The following is an 18,117-nucleotide window of genomic DNA, read 5'->3' on the forward strand; positions in this document are numbered from 1 at the left end:
CATCTGAAAGCGGGAGATACATTGTGTGAAAGACGCAATTCTCCCCTCTGTCAGTGTGACTCGATAAGAGAGGGAGTCTATGCTGAGCCCCAGATATTCTGCGCTTCTCATCTCTTTGAATTTTGTGTCTCTGGAACATATCGCCCTTGGCTGCTTGCCTGGCTGTGATAGTGCAACATTTATTAATGTGTTTTCTGAATTCAGGGAGCATATTGCCCTCAGCCCGTGGCTTGGATGCGATGATGCATTCTTTATTTTCAATTCCCCCAAACTGAAAAGTGTTTGAAAACACCGTGTGAGTGCTAGGTGACACTGTTGAACATGACTCTGAGCTCCCTCATCTCTCTGACTTTGAGGAGAGCTTACCGAACGGGCCCTTACTGAACTCAGTACAAGAGGGCTGTATTCCCACCTTCTCCTCTTGGGCTGTATTCCCACCTTCTCCTCTTTGCGGGCGGAGATAGAAGGGTCGGGGAATACCTGTGTGTCAGGTCGCACGCTTCTTCCTCTCCTCGGGGTGGGACGGATGGTTTTTAGCCACCACAGCCACAAAAGACTGCTTTCCCCATGGCCCAGAGCCATTCGGTCGTGAGCGTTGGCCAGCTTGCTGCCCGTTGTGAGCAGGTCTTTGAGCCCTAGCGCCTACTGGTCTCCCTCTCACTGCGGCGGCTGCTGCGAAGCCCTGTCGTGGCGGTTGAGAGGGTGGTCGAGACGCTTGCTTACGCGGCAAGCAGAGGTTAAATGCTTAATCCTCCTGTTTCCTGAGGGTGCTGGCTTCCCTCATTTTCTCGAGGGCTGGGCCAAACAGCCCCTTAGTAGTATCGTATGCATTACCTCTGACTTCTGCGTGTCGCCCAAGCCTGACGGGTTTAGCCATAACGCTCTCTCACCTGACACAGCCAAGCCCATCACACGGCCACAGCCTTGAACCGCGCCGCGGGAAGAGTGCAGAATCAGATCGTTCACCACGCAAATTTAGTCCCAGAGTGCCTGGTTCGGCACCCCTGAGTCCAGCTGCAGCCCCATCTCCTCCAAAATCTCCGATTGATACGCTGACAGTAAAGTCACCACGTTCAGCGAGCACACGGACTGCTCCGCGTATTTATACATCCTCTGATATATCGACGTGGTCAGCCGCTCCATTTTACTCGGCAGTGAAATCTGAGAGGAGGCAGAAATAGAGCGCCGATTCAGATGGAGGTGATAGGCCACTAAAGACTCTACCGCTGGGGGTCCGGCCAACCCCAGCTCCCCCATCCCTTGAATTTCCAACATGGAACACCCCTTGGTAGGGAGCTTGCTCTTAAAGGGGCTGACCAGTAGCGGGACATTTCCTTCATGCAAGCAGGCACAGGCAGGCAGGAGTTGTCTCACTGCAGGCTGAGCAGGAGCACCTTTTTCCATCATAAAATGGTGAAACTCGCTGATCAGATCACAGAGACAGAACAACAACACCAAGACTCTGTTTTAATCATTCTCGGGGACTTTAATAAAGCAAATCTCTCCCGTGAACTGCCAAAATACAGACAGCACATCACATGTCCCACCAGAGACAGTAATATATTGGATCACTGTTACACCACAATAAAGAATGCATATCACTCTGTCCCACGAGCAGCTTTGGGGCTCTCTGATCAATGTTTAGTTCGTCTTATACCGACCTACAGGCAGAAACTGAAATCAGCTAAACCCGTATTAAGAACCGTAAAAAGAACGGCAATGACGCACAGTGAGCGCATGTTTGTGGATCCGCCAGCGACGTTTGAGCGTGCTTCGGACCCATACACACAATGCACACGGGGTGAGGGTCCCTGCCCGAGATGGTAGCTCCACATGAGGATGGACATGGGCGGGATGCAACCTCCCTGATCTTCGACTCATTCCCTTTGGCGGTGGTGATGGCCGTCGACATAATGGCTGAGAAGTAATGCAACCCACAGACTCGCCACAACACGTTAGCCTGCTGGTCTAAGGTAATTAAACCTTCTAAAGGCTCGCCTTGACGCGTTAAACCTCTAGTTGACATAATGTCACCTACCGCAGTAATTTAATACGCAGTAGGCGAATTAGAATAGCTCGCCTTGATGCGTACACTATTCTAATTGTTAGGATATTACTCAACACAATCCCGTCCAACTAACCTCGCGTTCGGTGATGGAGTCCAATGACGGCCCGTCTGTTGAACAGTTTAGCGAAATCAGCAAAGTCAGGATGTGCTGAGAGAGCTTGCTACAGTCTCCCACGGATAGAAAGCGCGAATGACTTTGGCAGGGGTCGACCTGACTGATATACAGTGGGTACGGAAAGTATTCAGACCCCCTTCAATTTTTCACTCTTTGTTATATTGCAGCCATTTGCGGAGCCTGGTCACAGGTTGACCTGTCTGCCAAAGACAGACGTGGTGTCATAGGAGCTTCCGCAGTTGGTCACGCCCAAAACGATTCTCATAGTGAAACACCGAGCGAAGTTAGAAAAAGAACCCAGAGGCATATCTTCAAATCCGAATGTCATAAGAGGCAGGGGGGTTGGTTTGTATAATTCATACTGGCCAGCAGCCTTTGGAATATCGCCATTGCCAGCTGACAAGCCACTCCCTAACAATCAAACGGAACACATTAGCAACCATTTAGCAAGACCTATATCTCTGTATCAGAACATCTTATAGACATGGGACTTGGTTCTTTTGACTCGTTCTAGCAAACAGTACTTCCAAAATGCTACAGTGCTAGCAGTGAATAACTACTTGCTAATAGCGATGAACAAAGTGTTAAAATGTGCTAAAATCACAGATAATTTTTAAAACATTATAAAATAGACCCTAGTAACTGCACAGTGCCGAGTTTTGCCACGGTAAGCACCACTCACATCTTTCTCAGCAAACGTATGTATCTATTCTAATATAACTAATTTTTATTTATTTATACTGATGATCTGGGAATTATTAGGACGATTAATCATCAATGTATATGGGAGCCAAGTTTCTGAATTAAAAAAAAAAAAAATTATATTAAGACTCATAATCAATACTGGAATTTCCTGTCCGAGATGACTTTTGTCTTCTCCAGGGGTTTTTATTGTGACATCAAAGTTGTGTTCATTCTTCTTTCTTTGTCTCTGTCTCTCTGCAGGTTGGAATATTCCATATGAGTTTAATGAGTCTGACCTGAGAATCAGCATTCGTCAGATCCAGATGTTCCTGGATGAGTATGAGGAGGTTCCGCTAGAGGCCCTCACTTACCTGACAGGTGATTAAGCAGGCAGCCACTCAGGACACCCTAACAACCACCTAACTATGCCCAAGAAACCACCCAGAATGCTCTAGAAACCACATAGCAATGTCCTAAAAGCCACTCTCTCCTCAATAACTGCATAGCAACCACATAGTATAAAAATCTTTCTTTTAACAGTTTGTTTAGACAAGAGTCATTTTTTCAACCCTACTGTACTCATGTTATCTGTAGGAGAGTGTAATTATGGTGGGAGGGTGACAGATGATAAGGACCGGAGACTGCTGATGTCCCTCCTCTCCATCTTCTACAGCTGGGAGCTCATTGAACAGGACCAGTATTTTGTGTGTGAGGGAGATCTGTACTATGTGCCATCACACGGTCCATACCAGGTACACACAAACACTGTGTACTCATATTTATCAATTAAAAGAGAAACATTTGACATTGATGAACTACATGGATTCTACTGATGTTAAAATTGATAGTTCACCTAAAAATTACAATTCTGTCATGTACTCACCCTCATGTTGTTCAGAATCTGTATGATTTGTGACCTCTTTCTTCTGTGAAGATGTTTAGTGGGATTTTTAAGCGGTTCTTAGACAGTGACTGGCCAAAAAGTGCCATAAACGTATCATAAAAGTAGTCTCTTGCTACTAAAAGTTTCGTGAAGTCAGTTGATTCCATGTATGTATGCATGCATTTGTGTGGTTTCTTTTAATTATTTATGTATTTTCTTTCATTCATTCATATTATGTATGCATTTATTTACGCATTTTTTCATTCATTTCATTTTATATATTTTTAATGAGTTTATGCATTTAATTTACTGACAATAAGCTTTAACTGGTAAGGGCAACATAAATTGTGCATTTTACAGATTGAATCAATTGTTTATCAGGTTTTGTTTTAAATTTATGCACAAAACAGACCCAAATTTCATTGTTATTCACTGAAAATCTTGCTCTCCGATGATCTCTTTTGTATGTAGAGTTACGTGGACTACATCCGCAACCTTCCCATCACTGCTGAACCTGAGGTCTTTGGCCTCCACAGCAACGCTAACATCACCAAAGACAACCAGGAGACCAATCAGCTGTTAGATGGAGTGCTGCTGACTCTGCCGAGACAAACTAGCGGCGGAGCCAAATCACCACAGGTGGGAGGATGCAAATCATAAATGATAAATGATTGGCAGTTTTGTGTACCTGGTCTTTCTGACAGTAGGTTTGTCTGTGTCCACAGGAAATAGTGGACGAGCTGGCCGGGGGAATGCTGGCCAAACTCCCTCCTGATTTTGACATTGAGATGGTGACCAATAAATACCCACTCCTGTATGAGGAGTCGATGAACACCGTCTTACGGCAGGAACTTATTCGCTTCAACAGGTACTAGATTTATTCGTTACCTACATCAATTTGCATATAATACATCATAATGTTCTTGTAGCTCAAACAGTAGAGCTTGCAATGCCAAGGTCATGGGTTCAATTCCCAGGAATGCATGAACTGATAACATTTATACGTTTAATACAATACAAGTTGATTGGATAAAAGCATCTGCCAACATAAATGTACAGGCTGTCAAAGGTGGTCCGTAGCAGCCTGATAAACACCCAGAAGGCACTTCGGGGGCAGGTTGTGATGTCAGCCGAGCTGGAGAATGTCTTCAACAGTCTTCTCGTTGGGAAAGTGCCAGCCATGTGGGCCGCAAAGTCCTACCCTTCCCTCAAACCCCTCGGAAGCTATGTGTCCGACTTTCTCGCCAGACTGCAGTTCCTACAGGTGAACACTAGTGGTTACGGCTAAGACAAATGCACACAACAAGAGAGAGGCTCATGGTCCTTTAATGTTTGTAAAAAAACAAAACAAAACAAAACCTTAAATCGTTACCACCTGATGCACCTAGTTTCAGGGTAAATACAGTCAAATGAGATGCTATTATAATTTTATTCATATTTTGAATTAGTTTTTATTATTGTATTTTCCATTTTTAATTTTAGTTCACGTTTTAGTAATTTTGTTGTGTTTTTGCCATTTTTATTAGCTTTTGTCTATATAGTTTTTATTCGTTTTTAATTATAATTTTTATGTATTGTAGTACATTTAGTTAAACTAAATGAATATGAGAAATGTTGCCTTGCCAGCTAGCTAAAATTAAATGAGTTTTGAAATATTTTTAGTTAATTTTTAGTAACAAAAATGTTTTTTTTTAAACCGTTTTAGTTTCAGTTAATTATACCCTGCCTAGATTGCAATTAATGTCATTATCAACATGAAAGAACACTGTCTTTTTAAATATGTGTAGGGCGAAACACTTCTGTGTGCACTATGCTGAAATAGGACACTTGGTCGGCACTGATCACTGTGTGCACTGATATTATTAAAACCAGTTGTCCACTACCTAGGACAGTTTTGCAATACGAACCAAGAATTTTCACATTTTTAAGCCATCTTTTTGTGTGTGTGTTTTAGGACTGGATTGATAATGGCCCTCCATCTGTGTTCTGGATATCTGCGTTTTATTTCACTCAGTCATTCCTCACTGGTGTGTCTCAGAATTTCGCTCGCAAGTACACCATCCCCATTGACTACATCGGCTTTGAGTTTGAGGTCTGTGTGCCAATGAGAGCATACAGAAACTGATTCATTTTAAATGTTAATGCTCACCAAGGCTGCATTTATTTGACCAAAGATACAGTAAAAACAGTAATATTGTGAAATGTATAAATAACTGTTTTCTATTACAATATACTTTAAAATAGAATTTATTTCTGTGATGCGCAGCTGAATTTTCAGCATCATTACTCCAGTCTTCAGTGTCACATGATCTTCAGAAATCATTCTAATATGCTGATTTGCTGCTCAAGAAACATTTCTGATTGTTATCATTGTTGAAAACAGTTGTGCTGCTTTTGTGGAAACTGTGATACATTTCATTTTTCAGGATTCTTTGATGAATAGAATGTTCAAAAGAACAGCATTTATGTGAAATAGAAATCTTTTGTAACATTATGTCTTTACTGTCACTTCAGATCAATTTAATGCATCCTTGCTTAATAAAAATATTCATTTCTTTTAAAAACAGCCATTATGTATATAATAATGTGCATCTCTTTTAGGTCTGTAAACAGGAAACTCACATGGAGCAGAAGCCGGAGGATGGTGCGTACGTCCGTGGGTTTTTCCTCGAGGGAGCGCGCTGGGATCGAGAGCACATGGTTATCGGTGAGTCTGTTCCTAAAGTCCTCTTCGACACGCTGCCCATAATCTGGCTGAAGCCCGGAGAGAGCACCAGCTTCCTGCACGAGAGCGTTTACGTCTGCCCCGTGTACAAGACCAGCGCCAGGCGTGGGACTCTCTCCACCACTGGTCACTCCACAAACTACGTGCTGTCCATTGAGCTGCCCTCGGACAAGCCACAGAAACACTGGATCAACCGCGGCGTCGCCTGCCTCTGCCAACTAGACAACTGAGCATATCAGAGTTTGCATTTATGTGTTTACATTTTAACACGCCAAAAACTGATAATACAAGACTACAGTACTATCGTTAAGTTTAATACAATTGAATAGAATAATAAAACAACGATGCATGTTAACATAACTTCGATGCCACTTAAATGTGCAGAGACAAACCATTTGAGGGTGTAAATTCAACATACAAAATAATAAACTTTAATTGAAATACAGCTAGATACTTTAAATGCAACATTAAATGAGCCCTTTATACAATGCAGTATATGACAAATATAATAAACAAAACAGCTCACATTAAAGGGATAGTTCACCCAAAAATGAAATTTCTTTCAACATTTATTTGCCCTCATGTTGTTCCAAACCTTTCATCTGCAGAAGATGATATTTTGAAGAACATACCACTACTGACTTCCATACTATTTTTTTCCATTCAAGACAGAAACCCATACAGGTTTGGAAAAACATGAGGGCGAGTAAACGATAGAATTTTTGGGTGAACTATCCCTAATATTACATTCATCATGCTTTGCACTGGTAGTGAGAATAACTTCACTATGATCCGTTTCATAATGCTGTCATTTTAGCTAGAAATAACATGAACAGACAAGAATTTATAATGTTCCAGGGTGCTTCTGAGCACTTTCAAATCAGCACAGTCTGTGTGTGTCAGGTCTCATCGTGAGACAGCAGGTATACCGGCTTGGCTTGTTTCCTCAGTCTCTGCTGAGCTCGCAGCTTTCTGCCTTTCTGAGTGGCCAGACCCATCGGAGGAAGATAAGTCTGACAGAGAAGATATATACGACATATTTCTGTGTGAAACTCACGGGAACGACAAAGAACATGTCCTGTATCAAGTCAGATTTCACCCCAAACTCAAAAGAACAGACAACAAAGCCTTTTTAGGATCATTAAGACTTTCTGAATGAACTATTACTTTCATTAAAGTTAAAAACACATCTGTGGAAGCTTGTTTCTTGCGCAGAAAAAAGGTAATTGCAAACTGTGAATTTAACTATTCAGAATTTTTTCTCACAATTGAGTTTATATCTTACAATTTTGACTTTTATTTCTGAATTCTACGTTTACATCTCGCAATTCGGTTTTCTTTGTTTCCACCGTGGATTAAAAATGTAAAAAGGTAATTGCAACTTTTTATCTGACAATTCAGATTTTTCTCTCAATTCCGTCTTTTTGTTTTCAGAATTCTGAGTTTATATCTCAATTCTGAGCAATTTGTGAGAAATGTGACGGACATTTCTTCATGAGATCATATTATATTTACAAATATAGTAATATTATTATTACTGCTTATGATAATATGCAGAGATATTACTTACTGGTCTAGGATAGGGGTTCCTATAATGCAGTCCTGACATGAAAAACATAAAACAACCACTTTTAGCTGCTCACCTGCTATTTGATAACACCAAACATCTAAAAAATGATGAATGAAAAAGGACAATAATTAAATTGCAGTAACTATTTGATGTAGGATGCACACCTATCTCTATCCGAGCTTCACACTCTTCAGTGCATCTCTTGATTGATTCTGGGTCTGTTATCTGTAACAGAGAGAAGTTATGGGAGAACGGGACAGATGTGAGACCTATAGCAGCTCATCCGCTGATCTGAAGTCAGTGCACACCTGCTGGTTCTGTCTGAAGAGGGTTCGAGCCTCCTGAGCGATATATTTCCTCTCGTTGTCAGTGTCGTGTGGAAGAGCAGATTGCGCTGTCCAGCTGCGTGCGATGCGCAGGACCCTCCTGTAGAGAGACAGCACATCTGAACGAGACATCCTGACCACCTGTGAACACCAAACACAGTACAGCAAATCTATGAATTTGACATTCTATAATGACAGTATGCATCGTTTCACCTTTGATCAGCTCTCTAGGATTCCAAAAAGAATTTGAGATTTTCGGGTTCGAGCCTCCTGAGCGATATATTTCCTCTCGGTGTCAGTGTCGTGTGGAAGAGCAGACTGCGCTGTCCAGCTGCGTGCGATGCGCAGGACCCTCCTGTAGAGAGACAGCACATCTGAACGAGACATCTGACCACCTGTGAACACCAAACACAGTACAGCAAATCTATGAATTTGACATTCTATAATGACAGTATGCATCGTTTCACCTTTGATCAGCTCTCTAGGATTCCAAAAAGAATTTGAGATTTTCCTTACATTCATGTTTACCCTTGCTCATAATTATTCAGATGGAAAATGCATTAAATGAAATTAGAAAAGAATGCAAAACAAAATATATATACACTGAATAATAATATTTTTTTTTTCAACAGTTATGCAGCTTGAATTAACAATTAAGTATCTGTTTTGTATATACAGAATTATATACTACATGATTACTTCAACAATTGCGTGTGATAATTGGCAATGTAAAATAATGAATATATGATCTTTATTAATAAATTATGCAGCATGATTAACAAAAAATTATGAATATATATAATTAATATATATATTATAGTAATAAAGTGTAAATTCATATACATTAATAGAGAGAGAGAGAGAGAGAGAAAGAAAATGAATTAACAATTATGCAGCATAATACATAAATAACATTATTTTAAATCGCTTATTACTTTCCTGTATAATTATGTTGAAATAATCATTATTATTCAGTATAAAATATTCATACACATACAAAAAAATGTGATACAAACAGAAATCTGCAGAACTGCGTGTGTGTGACAGATCTTGCGTGACCTCTGTTACTGTTAGGTAAACTAGATACATGTCAATAAGCTTTGCAGTATATCTGACATACATTATAGTTATTACAGTCTTTTCGCTTTATTCAGTAGGAATCTAGCTGCTCGTCAGCCCTACTTCCTGATTAAATACATATTACCTCTGCGTGATTAGATCAATACAGCTTATGTGAGCATCTCCGCGCTTCCGCACTCCAGCGTCCACGTGCTCACGAGCGATGACGTCTCGAACTAGTCCTTAACGCTCTCACGTTGCGCAGTCAGAGATCCGCGGGGTGTTTGGGGGAGCTATTTCTGCGCGGCTTTCGCGCAGACCTTCTCGAACCCAAACAAAAAGAGAAACTGCGATCAATCAGCGGCTGATCCGCGTCTCTGTGGTTCCGTGCGGCCGCATCGAGTCCATCACGATCCTCTCAGACCCCAATCAGCGATCCAGAGGAGTGTGGGAGCTGCTAAAGGCGGAGGTTTTACCGGAACCGGCTTGGATCAGCGCAGGTTCGGTTCGGGTCGGGTCTGTGGGAAGGGATGCGGGGGAACTTTCAACTATGATCATCTATTGACCCAAAGAGCATCTGAAGCACACAAAGAGAAGCTCTTCTCCTGCGTATACACAGAGATTCAGAACCGACCCGGTTCGGCTGGAGGCTGGGATTAGCTTTAGCTTTAGCATGACCGCAGGGATGCGCTGATTCCGATGCATTTCATCATCTTTCCACAGGTAAATCAACACAAAACGCCTTCACTTCACATCTCTGCTGCCTTTCTGACCACAATCTACACATTTTAGAGTTTAAATGAAGTTTGGTGTGTATAAATGAACCAGCCCCATCTGAAGCTAACCAGCTAAGCTGCTAACATGAGATCAGCTCTTTAAAAAGACTTTTAACTGTCACATTCATTGTTTCGGTACTCAAATAGTCACATATTAATATATCAGACCTATCAGTATGATTCTAGAGCTCATTTATTTAGGATAGTTGGTGTTTTTGCTATATAGACGGACAGTTAATCGTAATTTAAAGCAAAAGTTTCTCATTTATACTGATAGAGACTCTTGGCTGTGCCTCAAATCTAGTGAGTTGCTTACATAGACAGCATTATCGGAATCAAATATCGCCTATGATGCCTAAAAATGCTGCATATATATAAAATAAATGGCCTAATAATGGGGTATGTGTAATTTAGATGCTCAAAAGGCTGCATTTGCCTGTGATGCCCTAAAATGCTGACTAGATAGACAGCATGTGTGTAAGCATCTATTTCATAAATAATAGTCCATATCAAGTTAACTGTTAGTACATAACTGACTATATAATCATGTCGATTATATTCAAATAATTTATTTATAAATGACATTTCATATAATGGAACTGTCAGGAGTTGATATTAAACATGAGTTATTCTCACTAACAATGAAGTACCATGGTATTGCCGTGTTTTACAGTGGTTTAACCATGGTATTGCCGTGTTTTACAGTGGTTTAACCATGGTATTGCCGTGTTTTACAGTGGTTTAACCATGGTATTGCCGTGTTTTACAGTGGTTTAACCATGGTATTGCCGTGTTTTACAGTGGTTTAACCATGGTATTGCCGTGTTTTACAGTGGTTTAACCATGGTATTGCCGTGTTTTACAGTGGTTTAACCATGGTATTGCCGTGTTTTACAGTGGTTTAACCATGGTATTACCGTGTTTTACAGTGGTTTAACCATGGTATTCTTTGAAGTACCTTAGGTCAGAGGTTTTCAAACTGGGCTCTGGGGGCTGTGCTGGTGGATCTGTGCAAAAGTTAAGAGAAAACCTGTGTAAAAAATTATATATTTTTTACATTTATAAATGTAATTGAAGTAGTGTCATTTTTAACTAAATAAATAACAAAAATAAGATTTAAATTAAAGATTAAATTACAATTAAATGAAAAAGAATCAATTATAAACCAATAAAAATGTTGATTGACATAATCACGTTAGATTGAAATCAATAAACATTAGATTAAAATAAAAAATAAATGAATAAATAATTAAAATATATAAGATTAAAATATATAAATAAAAATTAGATTAAAATATTTAATAAATGAGTAAATACAATTTTACAGTAGCATAATAAATGGTTATAATAAATAATATAAGTAGGGGGAAAAAAACACAAAATATTGCTAGAAACTAGGTATTTTCCAAATAATATTTTAAACATTTATAATATTTTTTTCATAGTGTAAATTGCAGAATAATGATATTTGGGGGCCCATTGCATCAAAAGAAAACTGAAAACCTCTGCTTTAAGGTATCTGACTGTGGTATTAGTATTTTTTGGATAGGTTATTGATATTAGGGCTGCACGATTATGACAAATCATAATAGTCGATTATTCCCTTGAAATTGTAATTGCGATTATTAATTATGATTATCACAATTTACATTGAATGATGTTTATACCATTGTTTGATGCAACTGCATGCCGTATTTTTATATGAAAATAAACAAGCTGAAAACAATCTATCTGAAAAACCTTTAGTGCTTTTCTATAGTATTAAGCCTCAAATGTCAAATATACATCGGATTGGTTTCTTCTTTAAATTATAAAAAAGTAAAAATATGAATGGTATTATAATGTTATACTAAAATTAAAACAATGGAAAAACCCTTAAGATAACATGTAGAAAGAAAAAAACATATCTTAAGCGTGCAGAATAACATAAGTGGACTTTGAACGATTAATTGCCGCTTTGAACGATTACGTAATTGTGGCATCCATAATTGTAATCGCGATTAGAAATTTGATTAATTGTGCAGCCCTAATTGATATGTATTTTAAGTGCTTTGGAGTGGCATGTAAATACTATGGTAAATGAGTATACAAATCATACAGTACTATTACATACCATGTAGTACATCAATAAATATAAAATTACTATATTACTAACATTTCTTGTATGTGATAGCTAGTTTTCACCGTCCGATCAAGTTTTCTTATATCCTGTTACACTGGTAAATGCAGCACATAATGGAAGTAAATGGGTGTTGATTATCAACCTGCAAATGTGAATTTGTTCTCACTCTTGACCTTTGACCCCAGCTGCTGGCCACATCCCCATCAGGTGTGAATCATCTTGTATGAATCTTATCCAGCCAAACAAAGAAAACCAGTAATACAGTGTGTGGTAAATTGCAGCCTGCCAGTGAATGAGAGGCAAGGCGGGACGTTAACTAACCAGTGTGGTGAAGTCTATTCATTGTGGTCGCTGAACTAGTATTCAGTGTATGATGGCATGCGTAATGATTCTCGCATATGAATGGTATTATAATGGTTGCTGTGACGATGACCCCAGTCAGGTTATATGTCATTTAATCGTGGCATCGGTCACACCAGCAATCCAACACCTCTATGTTTTATTTAGGTTACCTCGTGGGTATTGTGTTGTGGGTCGGTTGGTTAGTTAGTTAGTTAGAGCGTGAGGAAACGTTTCCAGTCTTGTGATGGGGTGTGTGAAAGTGTGTCGGAGGACTGAGGTGTGTTGTGTAGATGCTGCAGATTGTGGTGTGTGTTGTTTCTGTGTGCCGTCTCATTTTCTAACAGCTCTTTGGTTTGCTTGGGCTCAGGCTAGCGGATGTTCCGCCGTCTCCATGGAGTTTCCTCAGATGACACGTCGCTTCAGTGCTCAGGGATTTGGGTGAGTCAGTGCGTCCCACACTACTACACCACACGTGTGTGTCCTGATCGCTCTGATCCCAGCTGCTCACCTCAGCGCTCGTTATAAAGCGCATCATTCCTCAGCTGGATGCTGATTGGTCGATGCAGCGTTGCGGTGTATGTCACTGCACAGCATCCATAGAGACCAGCTGTTAAGGTTAACTTACATGTCACCACTAGATCTACTAGCATAAGGGTGACACTTCATTTAGATGAAATAATGTTTTAATTAACATTTCTGTCCGTAGTATATATTTTTATTATGGAGCAGCAGCTCAAGAACGCTGCTTTTTAAGAATAACAATGCCCTTTATTTGTAATATAGATTTTATGTAAAAATAAAATGATAATTAAAAATTATTAATATAAAGTAAATAGTCTACTTTATAATATTGTATGTGTTCTCTCATAAAATGTTCTGCTTGTTTGCATTGCTTCATTCTATATAAAATAAATAATATATTAAGTGAATATTCTACTTTATAATATTTTAAATAGTCTCTCTTGTCTACATTTATACTGTATAAATAAAAAAATATAATGATAAATAATTATCATTAATAATTATTAATGTGAAGGTAAAGATAGAAGGCAAAATTTTGTAATTTCATAAATATCCTGTATTAAAATGCTCTCTCTCTCTCTCTATTTAAATTCTGTATAAAATAAATAAAAAAATAAAATTAATTTCAATAAATAGTATATGAATATTGATTTTGAAGTATTCTATAATTTTGTAAATAGTCTCTGTGAAAATTATAATCAATAATTATTAATATGATGTAAATATTATACTTAATTTTGTAAGTACTCTCTTAAACTGCTGTCTCTCTATATAATTATTTATGAAATAGATAAAATAACAAATATACATTATATTACATTATTATTAGTGATTGATTTAAAGTAAATATTCTACTTTAAATTTTGTATATAATCTCTGTTATAATTGTAAATAAAGTAGATATATATTTCCTATTCTAATTATATACTAATTATAATATTTATAACGTACTGTCACAGCTAAAGGACATTGTTAGCCAAAGGTTGCAATTCAACAATAAAACACATTGTCGAGAATCTTTGTATTGGATTTTTCACATGTCTGGTTACGGCAATAAACATATTTTATTGGACTGTCTAGCTTTTAATGTATGTAGAAAACTCTTTTATGAAATGAAGCCACTTAAAGAGTTATTTAGTATAATTTTGCAGAAAAAGTTTTAGAATTTTTATCATATGTTAACGTAAAAAATCTTGTGTAATATAACTTGTGTTTGTTTGTTTGCTGGTTTTCATTGTATTTGTTATACTTGAATTTTTGTATTGTTTTTGCCATGAAAATAGCCTAAGATGCTGACATGGCATTAAATAAAAATATACTACTACTACTACTGATTACGGCAATAATTCATATTTGATACATTCTGTAGTTTGTTACAGTTAAATTATTTTTTTAAATATATGTTTCAAAGGCATAACATAATGGTGCTCATAAGTAAACTGTGTCTCATGGCTATTCTGTGCTTGAGAGAAAAATAAATCTGTTTTATTTCATATGGAACACATAAACAAAGGCCACAAACAAAGAAACCCACATGATGAATTATGGACACGCATTGTTCTCATTCCTCTGAAGACACAAACGGCTCATTATTAATGTGTTATTCTGAGTGGGATGCTGCGACGTTTAGCCAGGTCTGTGCAACTCGCCCCGGCCTAGTAACACAGATTTTCAGTACATTTGCTCCTGTCGCGATGGAAGCATTTATGAGTTCTTCATGTAGCCAATCAGAATGCGGGAGGAGCAGCGGCTGCGAGAATCATTACGCATGCCATCATACACTGAATACTAGTTCAGCGACCACAATGAATAGACTTCACCACACTGGTTAGTTAACGTCCCGCCTTGCCTCTCATTCACTGACAGGCTGCAATTTACCACACACTGTATTACTGGTTTTCTTTGTTTGGCTGGATAAGATTCATACAAGATGATTCAATGATCTGCTTTTCCAAAAAGAAATGCAGAATTAAAAAAAAATCACAATTCAGAAAACAGTTCAAGAATAGGGAGTGTTAACCGCAGTGAGATACGACAACGCTGTGTGGAAGGAAGTGAAGCTCAGGTTCATCTAGGGAACTTTGTGTTTGTGGCCTCAAAAAGAGGAACAATATACGTGCAATATAGCTTCATCTGATCGTCATTGTTCTTTGGAAGTGGGATGAAAAGGGTTGTGAAAACCTCCTTCTTTGACATTTACACTGAGCTAAATTAAAGCCCGAGACACTGCACGATTTTAGCAATCCTATAAGATCATTGCAGATCACACTGTGCGACATGGATCTAATAAACTTGGCTACGACGTGTTTAGACTGTACGACGATGGACACCTATTGACTCGTACGATACGACGCACGCTACTATAGAAGAATAAAACATCATGCGCTAGTGGTAAACAAGAAGAGCATGATAAATCGCAGTTGTAGTTTTTATGTGTGCTGAAAAAAAGTGGAAGCGGTGAAAGAGGCAGGCATAAGAGCCTTGTTTTAGCGCCATGTCACGTTGATTTCGTGTCGCATTTTTATTGGCTGGTAAGTAAACGTGGATCGTTGCAGCAAACACACTGTGCGATGATCATGCTGTATCGTAGGCTATCTTTGGTCGCAAGACCGTGACAACGGCCGTCTTTGAGCCTCTCACTGTACGACACAGAACCACCGATTAGGAGCCACGATTGTTTCCTCTGGGACAGACGAAAATCGTGCAATGTGTCTCGGGCTTGACATGAACTTGAAGCGTAATTGATCCTATACTTCATATTTCAGTGATGCTTTAAAGTGACTCTCTGTTTGATTCTTTGTAATGAATCTTTGAATCTTTAGGGCATGGTGACTGCTGTCCGTCAGCCAGAGCAGCGGCGTCTAGCAGGGGCCGTCTGGACCTGAGGGAAGACCTCCGAGAGAGGACGCGGACAGGACCACCAATACGGGAACGAGAGCGAGAGAGACATGGGGCAGTGTGTGACTAAATGTAAAAACCCCACATCCTCTCTGGGCAGTAAAAGTGGCGAAAAGGATGCTGGGAAATCGCACGGTAAAAAAGGCGGCGGCGGTACGGGCGGCACGCGCAAGGAGGAAGTGGCCAAGTCCTCCGCCGATGTCATATTCAATGGCACCAAAGTGTCCGAGGTGACGGTGGAGGGCACCACGGCTCCGGCCGTCTCTGCAGACGTGCGTCGGGAGCCGAGCGCACAGGACGGGGAAGGAGTGTCGCTCGATCGGATCGACGAGCTGTTCTTGTGTTATAAGGACGAGCATGAAGATGCCATCCTGGAGGAGGGGATGGAGCACTTCTGCAACGATCTGTGCGTCGATCCGGCTGAGTTCAGAGTGCTGGTGCTGGCGTGGAAGTTCCAGGCTGCTACCATGTGCAAGTTTACAAGGTGAGTTTGAAATTGAGATTTTTAATGTTTTTGAAAGAAGCGTCTTCTGCTCACCAAGGCTGCATTTATTTGATCGAAAATACAGTAAAAATGTGAAATATTATTACGATTTTAAATAACTGTTTTCTATTTGAATATATTGTCAAATGTAATTTATTCCTGTGATGCGCAGCTGAATTTTCAGCATCATTGCTCCAGTCTTCAGTGTCACATGATCCTTCAGAAATCATTCTGATATGATGATTTGCTGCTCAAGAAACATTTCTGATTATTATCAATGTTGAAAACAGTTTCATATCAGTGCAGCTTTATTTGAAATATAATTTTTTTGTAACATTATAAATGTTTTTACTGACACTTTTGATCATTTTAATGTATCCTTCATTCATAAAAGTATTAATTTCTTAAAAAAAAAAAAACTTTGAGAATGCACTGCTTCATAATAAAATCCATCCAAGATGACAAGTGAAGCACATTTTTTGTTTGTGTGTGCTATATGTTTTTACACTATTGAAGGTGTCATTCAGTATTTATACTGTGCAGTTGATTACCGTATCCCAGAATGCAATGCACAGAGCTTGATCTTCCATTTAATCTGCAGAAGAAGTCCTGGAAGTGACACGAATCATCATTTGTAACAGTTCTTTCATAATTCAACAGTCAAAATTGAATTATTGTACCATAATACACTAATATTGCGTTCTGCAAAGAGTTCTACAGCACATCATTGTGGATATTATAAGGGTCTGAGGGAAAAAGTAAAAGTTAAGTTGAAGAAAGCAAAGTAAAAAATGGATGTTTTTCCAGTGTTCTTGTTGAATAGCACTGGAGTTGAGAGACCATTAGTCACTGCAGTTCCTCCAGAAACAGACAGAAACTTGCAAAGATTGCTTCATCACCTCAAAGTGTTGCAATGACGCCGTTTGCAGTCAAGTGTTTGGCAGTGGGTTTTTTCCCCAGTATTTATGTGGCCTTAAAGAAACACTCCACTATTTTTGAAAATAGGCTCATTTTCCAATATCCTGGCGTAATAATCAAGGAACTTTATGTTGACAGAAGTTAGCCTATTTTCAGGCGCTGCGTAATATCATTGCGCCTGCTGCACCCATGGTACGGCAGCAAAGTTCCTTGATTATTACGCCGGAATGAGACTACAGAAGTACAGAACTACAGAAGAGTCAAGTTTTAAAGGGGTCATATGATGCGATTTCAATTTTTCTAAAGTCTCAAATCCAAAGAGATATTCTTTATAAAAGTTAAGAGTCAGCCACACCTACCTGAAACGGCTCGTTCTAACACGCCCCCACATACCTAAGTCAATATCTGGGAAGATTTGCATAACGCCGCCCAAATGTACATGCAAAGAAAGAAGGCGTAACTCCGGCTGCGCTGTTCTCAAGCCCGCCGCCTCTGCTTACTCTAGCCCTCCGGCCGTTCCTCACTCTAGCCCCAGACCTCTGCTCACTCTAGGCCGCCACCGCTCACTCTAGGCTGCCGTGTGTGACGCTGTGTTTCGTTGTGAAAGCGAAACTACTTTGTTTGG

General features: G+C 39.3%; 3 protein-coding genes across 10 annotated transcripts in view; 2 read left to right on the forward strand and 1 right to left on the reverse strand.

Annotated features, from left to right (window-relative positions):
• The window catches only part of dnah3 (dynein axonemal heavy chain 3), a 69,260-nt gene extending 62,219 nt beyond the window's left edge, over window positions 1–7,041 (forward strand). The window contains exons 51-57 of the mRNA XM_016458685.1: window positions 3,129–3,245; window positions 3,462–3,619; window positions 4,222–4,389; window positions 4,476–4,618; window positions 4,810–5,014; window positions 5,705–5,842; window positions 6,352–7,041. Of these exons, the coding sequence (XP_016314171.1) occupies window positions 3,129–3,245; window positions 3,462–3,619; window positions 4,222–4,389; window positions 4,476–4,618; window positions 4,810–5,014; window positions 5,705–5,842; window positions 6,352–6,705 (1,283 nt within the window). The 3' untranslated portion in view covers window positions 6,706–7,041. The remainder of the gene's footprint in view (window positions 1–3,128; window positions 3,246–3,461; window positions 3,620–4,221; window positions 4,390–4,475; window positions 4,619–4,809; window positions 5,015–5,704; window positions 5,843–6,351) is intronic.
• lyrm1 (LYR motif containing 1) lies at window positions 7,039–9,667 on the reverse strand. 7 transcript variants are annotated; one of them, XM_016458741.1, is made up of 6 exons: window positions 9,576–9,667; window positions 8,639–8,766; window positions 8,354–8,383; window positions 8,210–8,270; window positions 8,046–8,077; window positions 7,039–7,488 (listed from the first exon to the last, which is right to left on the reverse strand). In XM_016458741.1, exons 2-6 carry the CDS (start codon window positions 8,756–8,758, stop codon window positions 7,375–7,377), a joined length of 357 nt encoding a protein of 118 aa, XP_016314227.1. In that variant the 5' UTR covers window positions 8,759–8,766; window positions 9,576–9,667; the 3' UTR covers window positions 7,039–7,374. The 7 variants fall into 7 exon arrangements, with proteins under 7 accessions (XP_016314227.1, XP_016314233.1, XP_016314231.1 ...); XM_016458747.1 differs by having other exon boundaries at window positions 9,573–9,641; XM_016458745.1 differs by having other exon boundaries at window positions 8,639–8,773; window positions 9,579–9,611.
• Window positions 9,668–9,730: 63 nt separating this feature from the next.
• dcun1d3 (defective in cullin neddylation 1 domain containing 3) overlaps window positions 9,731–18,117 on the forward strand; it is an 11,622-nt gene continuing 3,235 nt past the window's right edge. Inside the window, exons 1-3 of one of the 2 annotated variants that reach the window (XM_016458734.1) lie at window positions 9,731–10,153; window positions 13,038–13,108; window positions 16,015–16,574. In XM_016458734.1, the coding sequence (XP_016314220.1) occupies window positions 16,141–16,574 (434 nt within the window). In that variant the 5' untranslated portion in view covers window positions 9,731–10,153; window positions 13,038–13,108; window positions 16,015–16,140. The remainder of the gene's footprint in view (window positions 10,154–13,037; window positions 13,109–16,014; window positions 16,575–18,117) is intronic. The other variant, XM_016458735.1, reaches the window with a different exon arrangement.

This window comes from Sinocyclocheilus anshuiensis, unplaced genomic scaffold (genome assembly GCF_001515605.1).
Source record: "Sinocyclocheilus anshuiensis isolate Anshui unplaced genomic scaffold, SAMN03320099.WGS_v1.1 scaffold415, whole genome shotgun sequence".
Lineage (NCBI taxonomy): Eukaryota > Metazoa > Chordata > Actinopteri > Cypriniformes > Cyprinidae > Sinocyclocheilus > Sinocyclocheilus anshuiensis.

Coding starts and splice junctions, on each gene's coding strand:
- lyrm1 (XM_016458741.1), bottom strand. CDS start 8,758: ATGTCTCGTTCAGATGTGCTGTCTCTCTACAGGAGGGTCCTGCGCATC. Junction 8,384..8,638: donor GGAAATATATCGCTCAGGAG/GCTCGAACCCGA, acceptor ATCGCTCAGGAG/GCTCGAACCCTCTTCAGACA. Junction 8,271..8,353: donor TCTTCAGACAGAACCAGCAG/GTGTGCACTGAC, acceptor TCTCTGTTACAG/ATAACAGACCCAGAATCAAT.